This window comes from Gymnoscopelus microlampas (genome assembly GCF_963454915.1).
Source record: "Gymnoscopelus microlampas genome assembly, chromosome: 4".
NCBI classification, from domain to species: Eukaryota; Metazoa; Chordata; class Actinopteri; order Myctophiformes; family Myctophidae; genus Gymnoscopelus; species Gymnoscopelus microlampas.
The window spans coordinates 38454428-38473216 of record NC_139941.1 but is presented as its reverse complement, the minus strand read 5'-3'; the positions used below and the strand labels follow the sequence as shown (position 1 = coordinate 38473216).

General features: G+C 41.2%; 1 protein-coding gene across 1 annotated transcript; it reads right to left on the bottom strand.

Annotated features, from left to right (window-relative positions):
• Positions 1-5852: 5852 nt before the first annotated feature.
• stc1 (stanniocalcin 1) lies at positions 5853-12181 on the bottom strand. Its single transcript, XM_084054822.1, has 4 exons — positions 11876-12181; positions 8851-8993; positions 8197-8408; positions 5853-7881 (listed from the first exon to the last, which is right to left on the bottom strand). Exons 1-4 carry the CDS (start codon positions 12057-12059, stop codon positions 7581-7583), a joined length of 840 nt encoding a protein of 279 aa, XP_083910948.1. The 5' UTR covers positions 12060-12181; the 3' UTR covers positions 5853-7580.
• Positions 12182-18789: the final 6608 nt, after the last annotated feature.

Here is an 18789-nt window from a genome sequence, read left to right as displayed (position 1 = left end):
AGCCATGCCGTATGGCTTGGAAAGGGTGGCACTGACGAAGACACAGGGGGGGAGCTGGAGTTGGCAGAATTGAGGATGCTACGATTCTCAATAGGAGTGATAAGGATTGACAGGATCAGAAATGACTACATTAGAGGATCAGCCAAGGTTAGAAGTTTTGGGAATAAGAAACAAGAGAGGAAGATAGTTTGGACATGTGCAGAGGGGGGATGAGGGGTACATTGGGAGAAGGATGCTGAAGACGGAGCTGCCAGGCAAGAGGAGAAGAGGAAGGCCAAAGAGGAGGTTTATGGATCCGGTGAGAGTGGACATGCAGGTGGCTGGAGTGACCGAGGAAGATGCACAGAACAGAAACGGATGGAAACAGCACTGTGGCGACCTCAATGGGAATCAGCCAAAAGAAGAAGAAAAGAAACAGGAATGTTTCTAATCCCTTTTGTCCATATTGCTTGCGTTATAGTGAAGTAATTGATGAGTCGGACAATAGTATTTCTGTTTAGAATTGAATGTAGACGATTGCCAGTGAAGAGGTGATCAATAGTGAATTCAGCAGACTTGAGCGTTGCTGATGACAAGGTTCAAAACCTTTTTAATGTCCACAATGCTTGTGTTAAACAGAAGTCATTGATGAGCTGTGGAGTGAAGAGTGTCTCTTTAAAGAGGAAGATGATAGAATCTCTGAATCTCAGAGCTGCTGCATCACCTATCCATGAGACTGGGGAGTCGCTGATGAGAAAGCCCTACAGGACTGTTCTCTAAATAGGCATGAAATTATATCTCCCTCTGACTGAGATTAGCGGCCATGGAGCCAGTTTGCTCGCATTCTGCTCCCTCTTTTTCCTCGGGCCCTCCAACCAAACAGACACTTTGCAGTTTCAGCTTGTCTGTGCTCAAGTTTAAGTTTAAGTTAATTTTCTTCAGGAGGTGCTCTCTCTGTGTCCTTGATTTAGCTTCATGGGTATACTGCTGTATTAGTCACACTCGTCAAGTACTAGGACGATCTTCTCTGCCTAATTCATGTGGTGATTTACTTTTTAATGTCTCTTACTTCATTTTGTTTTAATTGTAAAACATGATATATATAATGCATTAGACTTTTATTAGCACTGGCATAGCAGGCCTGCTGTACTGTATGTGCTGCTGATGCCATTCCATTTGGCTCCCCTGCTATTCTGTCATTTTGCTTCATTAAGTTCACAATTCACTTCTTGAAGCATACTACTGTACAGTACATACATAGGAATGTTTCTATCCATAAAAGGGTTTGTATAAACATCTGGAAAATAGATCTGAATTCAAACTATGGGGGGATTCAGACAATCTTTGCCCAGGGTTGGGGACATAGAGGTAGTAGGCAAGAAGGGTTATTAGGGTGTGGTAGAATAGAAGAAGTAGTTGTATTAGTATGGGTAGTAGTAGGCAAGTAGGGATAAGGGAAGTAGGGATTCTAGTTGGGGTAGTAATAGAGAAGTAGGGAAGTTGGGATACTAGTAGTAGTTGGGAAGTACCTACATACAGTATACTGTAGATATATACATGTAGATACCTCATTGGTCACTGCTGTCCATTGGAGCAATGCATCAATGCGGCCGCCATATTTTGTAGGGAGAGCTGTGCATGTATTCCCCATGTATGTCTGTTGAAGCAGGAGGTCTCTCCACAGTTAAAATCTCACTCACTGGCCGCAGCGTGTCACTCCCCATCTCTCTCCCTGTTTCCTGTCTCAAAAAATATCTTTAAGAGAAAATCTCACTCACTGAACTCTCAACCTATAAGCTAACATTTAGTGGTTACATGTCGCCTTTCCAACAGACGGATAGGACACTTACACAGACAGGACGGATAGGACACTTACACAGACAGGACGGATAGGACACTTACACAGACAGGACGGATAGGACACTTACACAGACAGGACGGATAGGACACTTACACAGACAGGACGGATAGGACACTTACACAGACAGGACGGATAGGACACTTACACAGACAGGACGGATAGGACACTTACACAGACAGGACGGATAGGACACTTGTTACTGTTACTATTACTAATGTTACTATACTACTAATGTTACTATGACACAGTAACATGTTCTATTTTTTGTAAGAATTAGAACATAAGAATTAGAACATTCCCAACATTCCCAACACAAGTCTGCTGGCGGAGACTTGTGCTCCGAGGAGCACATTTTCTAGTTACAAATGTGATGTCATACTTGTAGTTATGTCATGATATAGGATACTTGGTTAAATAAAAACACCACAACACCTTATCTTACATAGATAGTAACAATTATGGTTATAAAACAGAAAAAAATCTTAGTCTCAACTTCAAGTACTGATATACAACTCAGGCATATTTCTTACAGTGGAGTTGTGGCAAGCTGCCCTGCGTAATATGCGGGCTGTGGTGATTTGCGGCCCAGTGGCCAATGAGGTGTCTATGTATTTATGTCTGTAGGTATACTACATTATTAGGGGTAGTAGTAGGAAGTAGGTATACTAGTATGGACAGTAGTGGGGAAGTAGACATACTAATAGGGGTAGTAGTATGGAATTAGGCATACTAGTAGGGGGGTTAGTAGGGTTCTGCATAGTTCATTTTGAGAGGGGATGCAGAGGAATATAAGGGACAAAGAGAGAAATACTGTGGTATTCTGCAATTTTGCAAAGTATGTTTGACCTACTTCATGCTTACCTGTGTGACATACGATGGATTTATGTGTTGAAATTGGGACAGGGTCCTTGGTCAAAACCTCTAGTTCAAAATGTCCTATATTCATAACTGGAAATAAATGGCCAAAAAAATCCCTCAAAACACACTGCTAATTTAGATGTTTATATATTTACCTACAGTAGATATCCATGAAATAACAGCAAGCAACACATTTTGTACCATATGCCAGATATGATAAATATTTTATTTCTGATCAGCAAAAGACACACAGTTGATGCATTTGTATCTTTCATGACTTTTCAGAACAGAGAAAACCCAAACATATACACAGTATGGGTATATATGTCTATGGGTATATTTTAAAGTGCAAGTGATTCACAAGGATCAATCATGCGTAACATAGCATCTGTATCAGAAACTTCAGCAACCTCTTCAAATCCTCAATAACATTTGATAGTAAAGTCATTTTCACTCATATGAATACAAAATATTTTTTACGAGTCACTGAAGCTGTTTTTTTTTATTTAATTGAAGCACAACATTTATCTATCTATTTCAAGTCTTGAGAGGAAAGTGTACCATGAAGTTCCAGAATTGAGGGAGCCTGTAGGCTTATTTTATTTTATGTCACACAACCGTGATGCTTGACAAAAATACAGATTTTTTTGTCATATGATTCTCGTGGAGGGGTTGTGTGACTAAGTATAAATTAAGCCAAAATCTCCAGTTTTCCCTATATGAATAGAGTCTTGAAAGGAGACAGTTTCACAGATCTTAACATGGGTCAATTCACCAATAATGCCGTACCACCATAAGCACCCTTTAACTGAATTAAAATGAATCTGAACGGAAAAGATGAAAAGACATTTACTTTTCCCACTTTGCGTTTTCCCGACAGCCTTCATGGGAGTCATCTTGTTTTGGGCACGTCCTCATCATCACAACAGACATTCAGTATACATTCTTCTCTGAAGCTACCAATGCATCTGCTTTGCAATCCAAGGGGTGATAAAAGGTTTAAGAAAATAAATAAATAAAAAGATGAACATTAACATTTAAATGTTAAAGGGCAACCTTGCTGGTTTTTAACTAGAACCATATTGTTCTATTATAAGGAGGGCATTTGAAAATACACTGATATAACACTTCCCAGTGTGTTAAAGAGCTCTCTCTCTCTCTCTCTGTTTTACATAGTCTGTCAGAGAATGCATGGAACACAGAACACATTGGTTAGTTTTACAGCAGATTTTCACATGTCCTCACAATAGAAGTTATAGAATGATCATATTCATGTTAAAAATTATTGATGTTGCCCTTTAAAATGCACATTGACTGATGCCAAGTTCAAAGAATGTGGAACCATTAAAATAACCATGGCATCAGGCCAGTAGAACTTAAACTGGACAGCTTCACATGGAAATAAAACAGGCTATAGTTTAGCAGCAACTGTTGGGTTGATTTACCCACGGACAATGGAGACATACACATCAATAAATGCAAAATATTCAAACTTATTCCTACTCATTGGGTAAATAAAACATGTCTCAATTGCACGTGTCCTGAATGATTCAATGCCCTTTATAGTGGTTAAGATGCAAAGTGCATATCATGTAACATAAAGTAATAGGCTAGGGTATATACTACAGTGTGAATACGGTTCTTAGCTTTCTGAATGTTTCCTTCAAAGCTTCTGACCTTTCACACCAAAAAAAGAGTATTCACAGAAATAAAAAACAAAGAAAAATAAATAAATATGCAAATTAACCAAAGTCATATAAAGGAATTGCTTTCATACTGGTGGTACAGTATGAGAGCATATACATGATGTTGCTTTATTCACACATCATCAGCTGGCAAAGAATGGAACAAAGGTCAATTTGTGTGTTGCTCTGAATCCTTTGTGCGAGAGATTATTGCATAGTTTGGAGTTCTTAACACCACTACTAATTTTACATCAAACCAAAACCAACACGTCAAATTGTTTTTGGTCTGTAGACTAGAGTGTCACCCTTAAAGATAGCCAAAAATACAGTTTTAGAAATACTCTGATCGAAGCAGGGTTGGGGTCAATTCACTTTTAGTTTACTCCAGTATTTAAACTATAAACTGCACGTCACTTTAGAATGACAGAAACCTCATTCTCAGTGATATTGTAGGTTGGATATGAATCCTCTTATTATGACTAAAGGTTTCCAGTTTATGTATTTTAGAGGAATTTCACAGTCTCTGTTGACTGCATTCCATTGAAAAGCATATTGACTCCAACACTGATTCTAATTCATTGTAACATTCCAAGTATACTGACTTGGAGAATTTGCCTTTACACAAACATATGCAGTTCAGTCTTCAACATAAGCTAATGTGAGCCGTTAATGACGTCACACGCCTAACCAGCTCTCTACTTGATATGAATAAATAATAAGGAAACTTCAACATTAAGATTACCCTTAGTGAGGTGATTTTACGGCCATTCGAGTTTGGCACCCGTGGATGTTGTCTCGAGTTGATTTACTGTGTTTCTTAAATATATCAAATAGGATCTTAAATATGGATATTGTGCTATTGTGCTGGGATATTTTGTTGTTGCAATGCACATTTACAGATGTATTTTACCATGTACATACATCAGTAAAGGATTGTGGAAATCAGTTAAATAGTGGCAGTAACCTAAGACAACTAATGAGCCATCAGGGTGAAATTACTGCAAAAACCCTATGTGAATGAATGTGCAGTGTCATTGGCAATGGCTGCCTCTAAAGTTTATTGTTTTCTCACCCTGACTTGTTATGCTGTTTTGTGTCTGCGGCTAAATCCCAGTAAACTCTGGACTCTCTTTTGTGAACGTAACTAAAATGTCTGACCAAACATTGAGCCAAGTGCTCGAAGCTACTGGACTTAGTTTTTTGGGATTCATCCAGATTTGGCAAATAAAATGATCCTGTTTGCTTTCTCTCTGTGGAGTGAGTTATTCTCTTCAAACCACTGGGTGACCCCTTGATAGGGAATTCACTTCCAGGAAACTAGATATACAGTGGGGTCTTATTGACATAAACCTAGCAGGCTAAAGCACATGCAATCATTTTAGTAATACTTTCTCCTAACATACTGTATTTAAGACAAGTAAAGTTAATATTTCATGTTTTGTTATGTTTTGTTAGAATTGGTCTGGCCCTCTTATGGATTGTCTATTTTGATCCCATGCCATGGAGCATACTGTGACCATACTTTATGTTGATGTTTCCTTTGTTTTAATCATACCGTGTATAGCTATATTCAGAAAGTAAAGTACACAAACCCTTAGCACTCAACAAAGCAATTATGACTTTGCCGTAGTATATGTATTAAAAATGACGGTAAACTATCTTATTTCGTATGTGGTCCCATTTAACACCCTTAAAATAGATCACCTGAATTTGAATGACCAACTTGTTCCCCTATGACCAGCACAGAGTCATGACACGGGTCCTATTCAGTCACCATAGTGGCAGCTCACCGATTTGACGCTGAGCGCACGTTCATATACAAGCCGTGACCAAATGGCATGTTATCTGCAATCTAACTAAAACTACAATTAATGCCACGAAATAAAAAAAACAAAAATTAAATAATATAGTAGGAAAATAAATATCAATATCATTCCAACAAGGCTTTTTAAATAGTCATTCTCATTCTCAACACTGGAAGCCAGTGTGCATGACACACAACCCTCTATTATGTTATTCACCTCAGAGAATGTTGATAATCAGTCCAAGAAGATGGCTGCTCTCAATCTCAGGGGGTGAACCTTCTGACCAGACACCACTGCTTCACACACGGTTAAGAAATATGGATACAGATTTTTACTCAACATGGACCATGTGTACAGTAGAGCTCAACAGTCTTACGTTTTAAGAATGTCTGCACTGTAAAATACTGTGTTGATTTAAGTCAGAGAGTGTATAAATGTACATTCGTACTCTCTCAGACTTAAATGAACACAGGATGTTACAGTATGGAGACAAGATATGCAACAATTTACTTTTCTGATAGAGAATAAGCCATGCCCTAGAAAATCCTTAAACGCAGGATCATGAAGCAAAATGCGTTTAGGTCAAGGATCACGTCTTGATCTGCCACCAGAAAAACAAATATAAGTGCTATAGCTCTGCACTATTTTGGTATTTTATGAATAGCATTCAGGGCAGTTTGAAGTTATTTGGTCAGCTTAAGGTAACCACTCAAAGGCTGTTGTAAAACCTCTAGGGACCTCTCTATAAGTGCTCCCTTCCAGGGGGCTGGCTATGGCTGTCTCATAATCTAGTATACAGTACATTATGTTTTGTGAGAAAATAGATATGCCACCCATTTCCATAGCACATGTTCACAATTTGATTGGTCTCATCCATAAAATATTAATAATAGTTTCCCATTCCTATCAATGAACTACTGATGCAACCGTTAATTACTATTAATGAATATGTGCTATGATGTTCTGGTTTTGTCTTTTGAAAGTACGGACCACTTGTGCTCTAGAGGCGTGAACCACTATGGCTGTTTTGTGCTTGGCATCACCGCACCTCTTTAAGGATTCTTCTCTGCTGTAGAGAATGGTGAAGTGAACCGGACCATATTGTAGATGCAGCAGCCATATGCTCGGCACTAACTGAGTGAATACGTTTGAAACTGTTTGATGTAAAGGGGATGCTCTCAAACCTAAAGTGTAGAATGTACAGTAAAACAACAATCAAACTCTGATATAAACTTGGAACTCTATCGGAATTCCCTGGAGATGCATGTTTCTGCAACTTCCAGCCTAGTGGAGGAGGAATGGATTTATAGTCACCGCTAGGGAATAGCAGAGCTTAGCTTGCTTTTTTCATGATTCTGAGGAGTGTGCAGAGTTTTTGAATCTGAGTGGGAGTTAGGAGCTGTCGCTGGCAGAACGCTTCTTGCCAAAATGGCTGGCAGAATCTCTGTTTCGCAGATTAGGAGGGATCTTGTACATGTGGGGACCCATGGACCAACGCCAGCTCCCACGGCCCTCCACTCCGGTCGGAACGGCAGCAGCTGCAGCCGCAGCAATGGATGGGCAGGGCTTGCTCTGAAGCAGCTGAATAAGCATAGTCATCTCTGGGCCCATCCGCGACACCATGCTGGTCCTCACACGGTCTACCGTGTCCTCGTCACAGTCCATCAGGCTCTGTAGCAGCTTACCGTAAAACCTGTGAAATGATGCATCACATAATGACTTTAAATCTAAATGTCAATGCATTTGGCCATGTTGCAGTAAAATGCTTCAATTATGCGACTACTTTTTAAATTTTGGGAGCGATTTGCTGTTGCTCCCTCTAGTGGTACAAATGTCAAGGCTTCCTTTGGTATGTTGATATAATGGAGTGTTTTCATAATAGTCTCACACATACAAATGTGTGAGGACACAGGAAGCCTGTGTTCATTTATTTCTGATTTGTATATGGGTCCATTTGAGTCAATTTTTACAGTCTCTAAATAATTACACTTGTTATCTTAGAGCTCACCTATTGGGGAAGTGACTTGGTAGCTGTGCCACTTCACCAATGGCATCTGGATTGGATCGGGCAACAGTACAGATATTTAGCTTGCTGTAGCATTCCTCCTGCACCTCAGAAATCATTCTTTGAAAGGTGGAGCAGCGGCGAATGGTGGGGAATGCCTTGGAGGTAATGCCATTGGCAATGCACTTAAGGCTCTCCTTCACAAACGCTTTACCCTGCACAGAAAACAAGTTTCAATTCACTTCTTATCTAATTTCTAAATGCACACATTCTGTCCGTTGCGAAACGGCACTCCCCCTCCTCCTTTCACATTGGTGCTCATCTGCTCTGCCCTGCCAAGGTAAAGAGCAGTAACTACGAAAAAAAAACACTGAAAAATGTTATTACACTAATTTTGCATCTGTTCTTGAGGTAATTGTTTATCCCCCAAAATCACAAAGGCTAATTTGACCTTTGGGATACAAAAATAAGTCGGCGTGTCCCAAAACGTAGTTACTGCTCTTTACCTTGGCAGGGCAGTGACTCACCTAATGGCAGCAATGTGAGAAATTCTCATTTTGAGTGTAATCCAACTGGGAGTTATACACAGTTATAGGTTTGCACTGCTTACATAGACAAAAAAGATCCTCCCAAGATGTCATTTAAGAATCACTGTACCTGAGTATCAAATTTAGCAGCACTGTAGAGGAAGGACTTGCAGATGTCGTGCATGCCATCTGTGTCACAAGTTGAATTCTCCAGACAGGCAAAGGCTCCGCAGCCAACTTGGAGGGCACCGTTGAGACAGCGTGCCACATCTGCTGTGGGTACAAAGAGTGAACCGATCAGCAGAGGAGTCATCAGCAGGTTCAAAAAGGATCCCTGCACAGTGCACACCCATTGAGCTAATTTTACAGTTTTTGGCTAACCAATTATGCCATCAGAAGATACATTTGTACCTTATATGTATAATTAGAATATAATTTTATTTTCTGACCATTGGTCTTTGGACACACGACACAGTGAAACCCTTAGAGTTAATTTAACAATGAGCATCTAAACATGGGGGTGGGGGTTAACTTGTGTTACAGGACTTCACTCATGTAAGAATTACACACATTTACTAAACCCCCCAAATTAAACATCAAGTGTTGAGAAGGATGTGCACTATGAACAAAGGACCTTTTGCACACGTTTGGGTAATGGCATTTTGAACCGATTTTCATGAATCTCTAAAGAGTTGATGGTTGCCTATAAGGCAAATAGCAACTTTATATATGGATATCTTTCAACTTTATGAGCCGGCTGAGGCATTATTTGGCATTATTTCACAATTCACTGGGAAAAGGGGATATATTTGAAGTACATATTGGGTTAATTACAGAGGACCTGGGACCAGCAGTAAGACTACACAAAAGGTGCATGCATGCAGACATAGTACCCTACATGCATAGATGCATCCAACACACACACATGCATAGATGCATCCAACACACACACACATGCATAGATGCATGCAACACACACACATGCATAGATGCATGCAACACACACACACACACACACACACACACACACACACACACACACACACACACACACACACACACACACACACACACACACACACACACACACACACACACACACACACACACACACACACACACACACACACACACACAGGTTTTCAATACCCATAGATGAAAGTATATCAATAGGTGGCCATATCATAAAACCACAGCACTTCACTGAGAGTTAAGCACAATTTACAAAACAATAATGACATATTGAAACATAACACATCAAGGGATAACCCTCCATCCATCCATCTCTCTCTCTCTCACTCACACACACACACACACACACACACACACACACACACACACACACACACACACACACACACACACACACACACACACACACACACACACACACACACACACACACAAAGACTCTTGTAGTTCAAGGAACTAACTTTATCATGAATGAGCTACATAATGTAGGCTACATTCCTATATTGTAACAATCTTCTGCTTTCTAAAACTAACCATTCAGTGGCCATACATATGTCTCTGAAGTCAAGACAACATGAAAAGACATTAAACACAAATCTGTTAATTTCCCCCATTATCGTGCTCCAGTTTTCAACATAATATCAACAGGTTAAATTAAAATGGTTTGTAATAGCATTTATTTTAATATTATTCAAGATTCAAGCTGTGGCCCACTACTGCCTTGTTGAATTCTGGCAAACAGCGTGGGACCGCCAATAGTTCTGAAAAATCTGAGATTCTGTTTCAACTCTTTGATTTGCTGATGCTATTCTTTAGAATCACCCTCCTCCGCTACTATACAGTAGGCTAAGCTACACAGGAAGGCGTTGCATGGAGCTGACTAATACACTGTGTAAAGCCCCAGAGCCAGTCCACTATAGCACTGGTTCCCAAACTTATTAGCTCAAGACCCAAAAGCTAAATGTAATGTCTCCCCCTGACCCAAACTAGTGAAGCATGTAGATAGGCTATTTTCACTAATTCTTGAAATTTGTTTTCGAATTTATGGAATTTTCAAAGATTTTTTTGGGAACATTTTAGAATGAATTTTTCAATTAAAAACTAAATGTAGGAATTGAAAAAATGAAAGGGGGTATTTACTCGCGACCCATAAAAATGTGTCCGCGACCCACAATTGGGTCCTGACCCACTGTTTGGGAACCACTGCACTATAGTACATAAAACCACAGAATTGAGGAGCCTATATGTGCAACACAGTCGCCATACAGAGACACATTGACATGACACAGCCTGCACTGAGGCGCAGGTGTCAGATCAGCAGCACGAAGCTCACTCTCATCTGTTGCCGGTAAAACACCGGCACAAACCACAGCCTACCGCTCCTGCTAATCCTGCAGCCTCAGTGTTCCGTGAATCAAGGCGTTCGTTTGAGGGGGGAAGGAAGGCTGCATAGGCCTATAATAATGCTTGTGTGGGGGGGAGGGGAGGGGGAGAGAAAAGAAAGATCCACAGAGTAGACATGAAAGGTAAGGCTGTCAATCACCATAGAAATCTGTGCTATAACAGCTGCACTCAGAGAGATGTAGTAGCCCTGAAACATGACTGTCATATCACGACAGTCATGGATCAATTTAAACGTGTTGTTTGCACTTTTCCCCTTTTTGGCCCTTACATCTACATAAACGTTCAGATTTCAAATATAAAGTGCTTACCCCATGGCCACAGATGTCACAATTATGTACGGCAGCTCAAAAGTACCCGTATATTCTGTATTGTTAAATAAAAAGCATTTTAATCCGATCGGTGGCCATTTCTCCGTATTTTCTCCAATTGCTTTCTATACTACGCGACATTATCGGTTGGGAGGTGTATTGCACTCTGATACGTTATAACTCTATGAGAAAATGGCTACCGATCGGATGAAAATGCTTTTTATTGAACAACACGAAAGATACGAGTGCTTCTAAGGGCCCGTACATAATTGCAACATCCGTTGCCATTGGGTAAGTACTTTATATTTGAAATCTGAACGTTATGTACATTATGTAGATGTACGGGCCGTAAATGGAGAGAGTGCAAACACCAGGTTGAAGTTGATCCATGACGGTCGTGACAGACGACCGTCGTGTGATCCATGGCTAAGAGATGTAGTAGCCTGGGCTAGAGAGAGAATTGTTACTTACAAGGGCTGTTGGCAGAAAAGCGTGTTCTCCTGGGTGAATAGGACTCGTTCTGATCCAGTTCATATGCAGATGCGTTCAGCACCATGAGAAGAAAAAGTCCGGTCCTCAAAGGCATCGTCCCCTTCTTAACACAGATAATATGACAAAATGTAAAGAAATGTGTCCTGGATGATTGATAATTCATATGAATACCGCTCCAAAGCTTCTACAACGCCGTGACAGAATATGTTAAGCTATGACAAGTAGGCTACTATCTACCTAATGCTGCTATTTTATATTGGACTCTAGCCTATACTATCCTTTTGACTTGCATGACACATAGCAACGGTGTCAAGTCTGCATGCGTTTATATGGAAGCGCTGAACATTACGAGTGAACGGGTTGGACCAATCAGAACGCAGTGTTCGAGCCCGTGCTCCAAGTCTTTCCACTACTAATTGACAAAATCATTTCACAGCAGAATACATGGCAGGTGTTTGTAGATCACGACCAAGAATTTGTGCAATATTTATAAAAGTATAACCTGAATTTGTATCAAGTTGTACATTATTATTATTATTAGTTTTTAAATAACTATTTTTATCAAAATTATTATTAGCCTATTATTATTCATATTCATATTCATATTATTATTATCAGTAGTAGTAGTAGTAGTAGTAGTAGTAGTCGTGGTGGTGGTGGTGGTGGTGGTAGTAGTAGCAGCAGCAGCAGTAGTAGTAGTGTAATATTAGTAGTAGTATTAGTATTAATATAGCATTTGTATGATACATTGTAGCATCCTTCTGTGAATAAACTATCAACTGATTTGTATTCTCATCTTTCATAATCAGTATCTTTAGGCTTATAAATCTTTCTCTAACTTGTCTCCTCCCCTCCATGAAGGAAGTGGATTTAACTGAAATTCATGAAAGAAAATTTGCTTTAAACAATTACTTGACATTCAGCGGGCTAGTTGTTTCATGGCAAGAACAGGTCCATGTATTTTCTTTTAGACTATTTATCTTGCACTGATCTTTATCAACGATGAGGAGATGATGAGCTTTGCAATGAGGCTTAGAGCTCTCACTGACTGAAATGTTTAAATAGTAGCTATCAGTATATCTTAGACAAACAAGGATAACATAACGTGGAGTCTTTCAAATGATTAGTGACCGACAGGAACTAGGCTTTCCGGTCATTACTATCCAATACGTTGCTACTCAATGTTGTCTTATTGGCTAACTGACTGACAGAGCCATACCTCCATTAATCTAAACAAATGAAAAAGAACTCATTGTGTTATGCATTACACAGCCCCAGTGGACAGATGTGTATTTTACGCATCTTTTAGTCAAATGCGATACGCACTATGTCATACTTAAATATCTTTGTCCAAATATCAACCCAGAATATTCAAATGATGTCTTTTATCACTGTGCATGGCATTTTGATGAACCATGCTTAAATAATGAGACCATTGTTGCTCTAGCAGAGAAAATCTTCTCAACATTGAGATAAACTGCATGTGTTATTGACATAAAGTGCACTATGTGTGGATATAGCGATTACTGTTGACGTTAGGCTCTATTTTCTACTTCTCAGGCTTGTGAAATGTTGGCATACAGTCAAGCATCCTGCAGCTGCACGTGCCAGGGTACAGCGAGAGGAAGATGTGTGGGCTTCTAATGATGCAAGTCATCCTTCAGGTCTCACGCCTCTTACTTTGGTTGATCTATGTGGATTCTTTATCGAGAGTTTAGGGAACAGTAACAGCTGAAACCTCTGAGAGCAGCAAAAGAATTGGTTCAGGGAAACAAGAGAGTTCACTCAGACGTGTGACAGAGAGACAGACAGCTATAGCTCATGTGGGTTTCAATGAAGCAAAGGCATACTATTACACAGTTATTTACATTTATCCATTGCCTTTATTTAATGCTCAGAAATCAGTCAACTAAACACTGCTAAACTATTCCAATCGACTACTTTCTTACTGGGTGGTTTTATACCTGGCCATACAGGTAGATTTGAGCCATTACGTCACCTAAGAAAATCATTGTTACTGTATGTTTTCCCAACGGAAAAGAAAACTTTTTTTTTTGTGTGTCTTTGTCCTCGCCTCTGCCAAACGCTCATAACCATAATACCTTGACCCTAATTTCTCCCAAAACTTTGTCAGGAGTTTGGCTTTCATTGTAGGAATACTAAGAATCGTGTTAATCTATGATTTAATTAAGAGACATACTGTAATGTGTCTGATATGAGTGGTCACACAGTCTGTACACATTGACTTGTGGCTGAGTTGCTATCCTATTCCCTATTATGAACATCTAAGATGTGTCTCTTGATTGCGTCATCAAAGGTGGTTCGCATGCTTTTTGGCTTTTGAAGAGACTTGGCAGTGGCCCATTGGAACGAATCCAAACGTGAGTATTGACTTTTAACATTTGATTGCACAAAAGGGGAGTGCAGTGAAAAGGAGCAACTACTGGGTTCCCATCCTTTAGATTACAGAGGGAAAACAATTAGTCAGTGACCAGAGTCAAGCACACAATGAAAGGTAGAAGGAAATACAAGCAGTCAACCTGTTTTTAGAGTGGTTACAACTTTTGCTCTTTGCTTTTGGTTTTGTCAGCACTCCCAATATTTCAGTAAAACAATGAGAGGAAGTCGGATATAATTTCAGTCTTGTGTTTGAATGGTTATGCTCTCCATGAATTTCATGCCTAATTTATTCTCCATCGTACGTTGTTGTCCCGTGCTGAAAATAGCAGATCTACAAGTTCACAACACGTTGCATCCACAATGCATTGTGAGCTTGTAGGTCAGGTATTTTTGGCACGCAACACCATTGTACAATGAAGGATAAATCTGGCTTAAGGGGCCTTTCATTGGCTTCCTTTCTAGTTGGTCCTCAACCAAGTGTTGGGGCTACGGTGTGTCTCAGCTGAAACTGAAGCTCTTCTGGGCTGAGTGTTTATTCATGTGGCCGGAAATCGGTCAGTCTCATCCTTGTTAGCACTCAATGCAGGCTCTTGCTTTGGGAACTTTGCCATACCACAAACACATTTGAGGAGACCATATCTGTGTCATTCAGATAAAGGATAATGAATTTCTTTGTCAGGCAGGAGAAGTTGGTTCACCTTCATTTGAAACAGGCAGTATTGACATGATGTTGGGGATAGAGGGCAGAGTTCAGTGAAAGGACAGGAGAAGGAGCATATAACCACTGCCTACTGCAGCGTGAGCGCTTATGCTTTGCATTCATTTACATTGGGGTGGTTGAACTGATTCTCTGATTACAGGCCACTTTGCATCCAAGTTGAATATTGCCCTGAGCTCATTACAAATTTCCAGTGTGCAGCTTCCCTCGCAATTATTGCAAGATTACAAGATTACTCATTATGACAGAATATTGGCATGAGAGCTAAAATTGGGGATTAATCTAATGAGAGGGAGTTTGATCACTTATCGAGCACACCCAACTGAGGTCACAAATACTGCTAATGTTTATCCTCATCTTTTAACTACTTTATGTTGCCCTAATCCGCTTGCTGAGCAACACAAGATGCAAACCTCTGTCTGTTAAAAAAGATCTCTGATTTGGTCATTACTTACCGAACTAAGGGACTTTTGTCAGATGTTACTAATTGTTGTGAAACATTAAATGAACTATGAATACGTTATTTTAGAACATTATCTCATTATTATTATTAATATTATTGTTACTAATTTAGGTTTGCATCCTCCTGTCCTTCTGTCCAAACGTCCTGTGAGTGCTTCCGAGTGGTTTGTCTGGAGCATATACGGCCTACGATGACCAAACTTGGTATATGGTTACATCTGGAAGGTGGTGTGATGCATGCAAAAAGTAGGTCACTGTGACCCTAAAAACCAAGTCACAATCATTGCTTCACCGGTGGGTGTCTATGTGTTGCCCTGCAATACTTTGCCTTGTTATTAATGCTTTGGGCGTCATGAATCATGCAACCTGAAAGAAAGGAGGCTCATATAGAGAGAGCTTAGAGAAGAGAGAGATTTTATAGAAGGATGCAAGACCTGGCAGAGTTATTGCAACCATGTGACATCCGTAAAATCTGTGGTCACATTTATTGGTCATAAGGTGTGTAGTGTTCCATTATCCTAAGCACACTTTATTGGCAGCTTAAAGTACATCAAAATAAGACATACAATTTGTTTAAAAAAATAAATATATATACAGTATCTGTGATGCAGTCAACAACACCTCTGTAGCACCTCTGTGAAAGTCAGGTCTATACAGTAATAGGAGATAGTGCCAGGATCTTTCTATTAGATACAGCTCTTCATTGAATTGCTAGAAGCTCTCTGCAGAGAGAATCAGCAGATAAGTCAATTTCCATTTACTGTAAGCTGGTTTTAGTGTCACTTTCTATAACTGAAACATTTAAGCTTCTATTCAAGCTAACAAGCAAGTTTAATAAAGACATCATCTTATATATATTCTCCTAACTATCTAACTATATAAATGGCGACCGACTTCCGCACCCTCGGTGTCCACACCCCACAGCTCTGTTATCGAATAAACAACGCACCGCCAGACCACATGTCGCCAACTGACTCGCCACGGCGGCCGCGCTGAATTTACGCCTCGCGTAGGGGACATCTCACTGTTCACTACACCTTTTCCACCGCGCAACATAATTAATTCTACTCACCAAATGTCGGACAAAACGGAAGGGGAGGCAGCTTCGTACCGTTTACCGTGCGCACGACCTCATCACCACAACAGCAGGCAGCCGCTGCGGGTTTTTTTTCCTTTTTTTCCAAACTTTTTTTTTGGTCACCATTTTCTCCAGGCACCATTTCTGGTGTAACGTCGGGTGTTTCTTTTCACCAGCCAATCACCTTTCACGTTGCCACGTCCGTTGCCACGTCGCGCTGACGTACGCTAAACAAGCGCTGCCGTCCGCACAATGCAAACGAGCCCAAAGGCGCGCAAAAATAAGCCGACCATTGCTTAGACACAAAGTCAGACCTGGCAACGCAGCCTACGCCAATCATGTGTGAGAGATCTACAAGCTATGGGGCAGAGACGCCACCGTATCTTAGCAACAACTACAGCGCTCACTCTCATTGGTCCTGTCACGCTAAGAGCAGTCTCCAGACAATGGCATCGCAGACAGCTTGCTGTTACTGCTGTAGCCATCACAGGCAGTTGCAGCACGACGGACAGGGCGCTGTGATAGCTGCCATGTCGCTAACGCTAACCTGGTTGTCATGCCTGCAGCGGCTGTGCAATCACTTTGTCAACAATGCACGTTCGTGTGGTGAATGTCTATATTGCTGCTCAGTTCGTCCATTGTAGATGGTGTATGTTTGTGTGTGTCTTCTGGAGAACTATGTAGCTCCACAGCAACTACAGTAACTAACGTAATGGCAGGACCGCCCCCTGCAACGCATGTTAGGCTGCATTATGGTCATGTAGTAATTTCAGATAATTTCGCTCCGATTACAGCAGTGTTTATCAACCCTTTCACGCCGCCCCCCCCCCCCCCCCCCCCAAATACACCTACTTGATCTGGGACCCCCCCATTCTGTTTGACTCCGTTCCACAAGTAAATATTGTGAAAATAGCCGATCTACAAGCTCGCAACGCCTCACGTTGAGAGGCTTTGTAAGCTTGGACATCGGCTATTTTCTACAAGATTGCCTCTTTCTTACATTCTTTGCCAATGTGGCCCATGTTTTCATAGCATAGTTTATTGACTACTTCTGTTGCAGAAATGGCCATTTCCTTTACTTTCGGTTTTTTATTGTCTCCGCCAGGCCGAAAGGCATGGCGCAAGGACTATGTTTCACCCCCTGTCCGTCCGTCTGTGATAGCTAATCTCTCACATCGTTGACTTGATCGCAGCAAAATAACAGCCCGATGTGGAGAGTCAGTGAGAGCTGGATAAACGACGTAAAATGTGTCAAAAGGAGTCTGTACGGCTGTCGATAAATGAACACATGACGTCGGTGGGAGAGGAGATATTGTGTCTTTTGGACAAACAGCAGCGTGGTGCTGATGTTTGTTGTGTGAAGCAGCTTAATGTCAGAGTGTTTGTGTTGGAGCGCCTCAGTGCGGCTGCAGAGTTCATGTGCAACCTCTTCCACAGAGACACAGAGACACTAGAAACTCTGCTGGGGAAAAAAAACACTGCTGGGCATTGACTTTCCTATGGACATTGATCTACACACTGCAGGTATATCTGCTACACACACAACATCAAACTACACACTGCAGGTATGATGCAGCGTTTGCATTACAGCCAGCATGCCAGCGTAGTTCCCATATGGTTTCAAGGTGGGCTAAACCATATGGACCCCATGTCAGCAATGTCAGCGGCATCCACTTCAGTCCCAACTGCGATGCCCATGCAGGCTATAAGTAGCTTCTACCTGGCCCTTAGGTGGGCCCCAACTAGCCATGTTTATGTGGGACCAAGGCGGGTCCTAACTGGGTTTGCCCATGCAGGCTTTAACTGGGTTCTACCTGGGCCCTAGGTGTACCCTAACCAACCACAGTGCAGTGCCCATCGCTCCAATTGTTGTGACGTCAGGGCTCTCAATACTGCACATTGGTGGAGGAGGAGGGCCCGCAGGGCGACCGCACACATCGCTGAACCAATGGTAGCCCACGGATGTTTCCTGTGTGGATTTACAATCTGCCCCTCTATGCCACATATCATCCGCACTACAGGGTCTTCACTGACCGAGCCACGGCCCCACTGACCCTCATGACGCTACGCCACTTAAACGTGCGGCAGCATGCGCTGGGTTGCCAGGTTTGCACAGCCTGCGCCAGAAACAAGCAACCACCTTCATGAAAAAAAAAAATACACCGAAATGCTCCGCAATGTTCCAGGGGTGTCCCCGCGCGTCCCAACACTCCACAGGGGGTCAGTGGACCATCA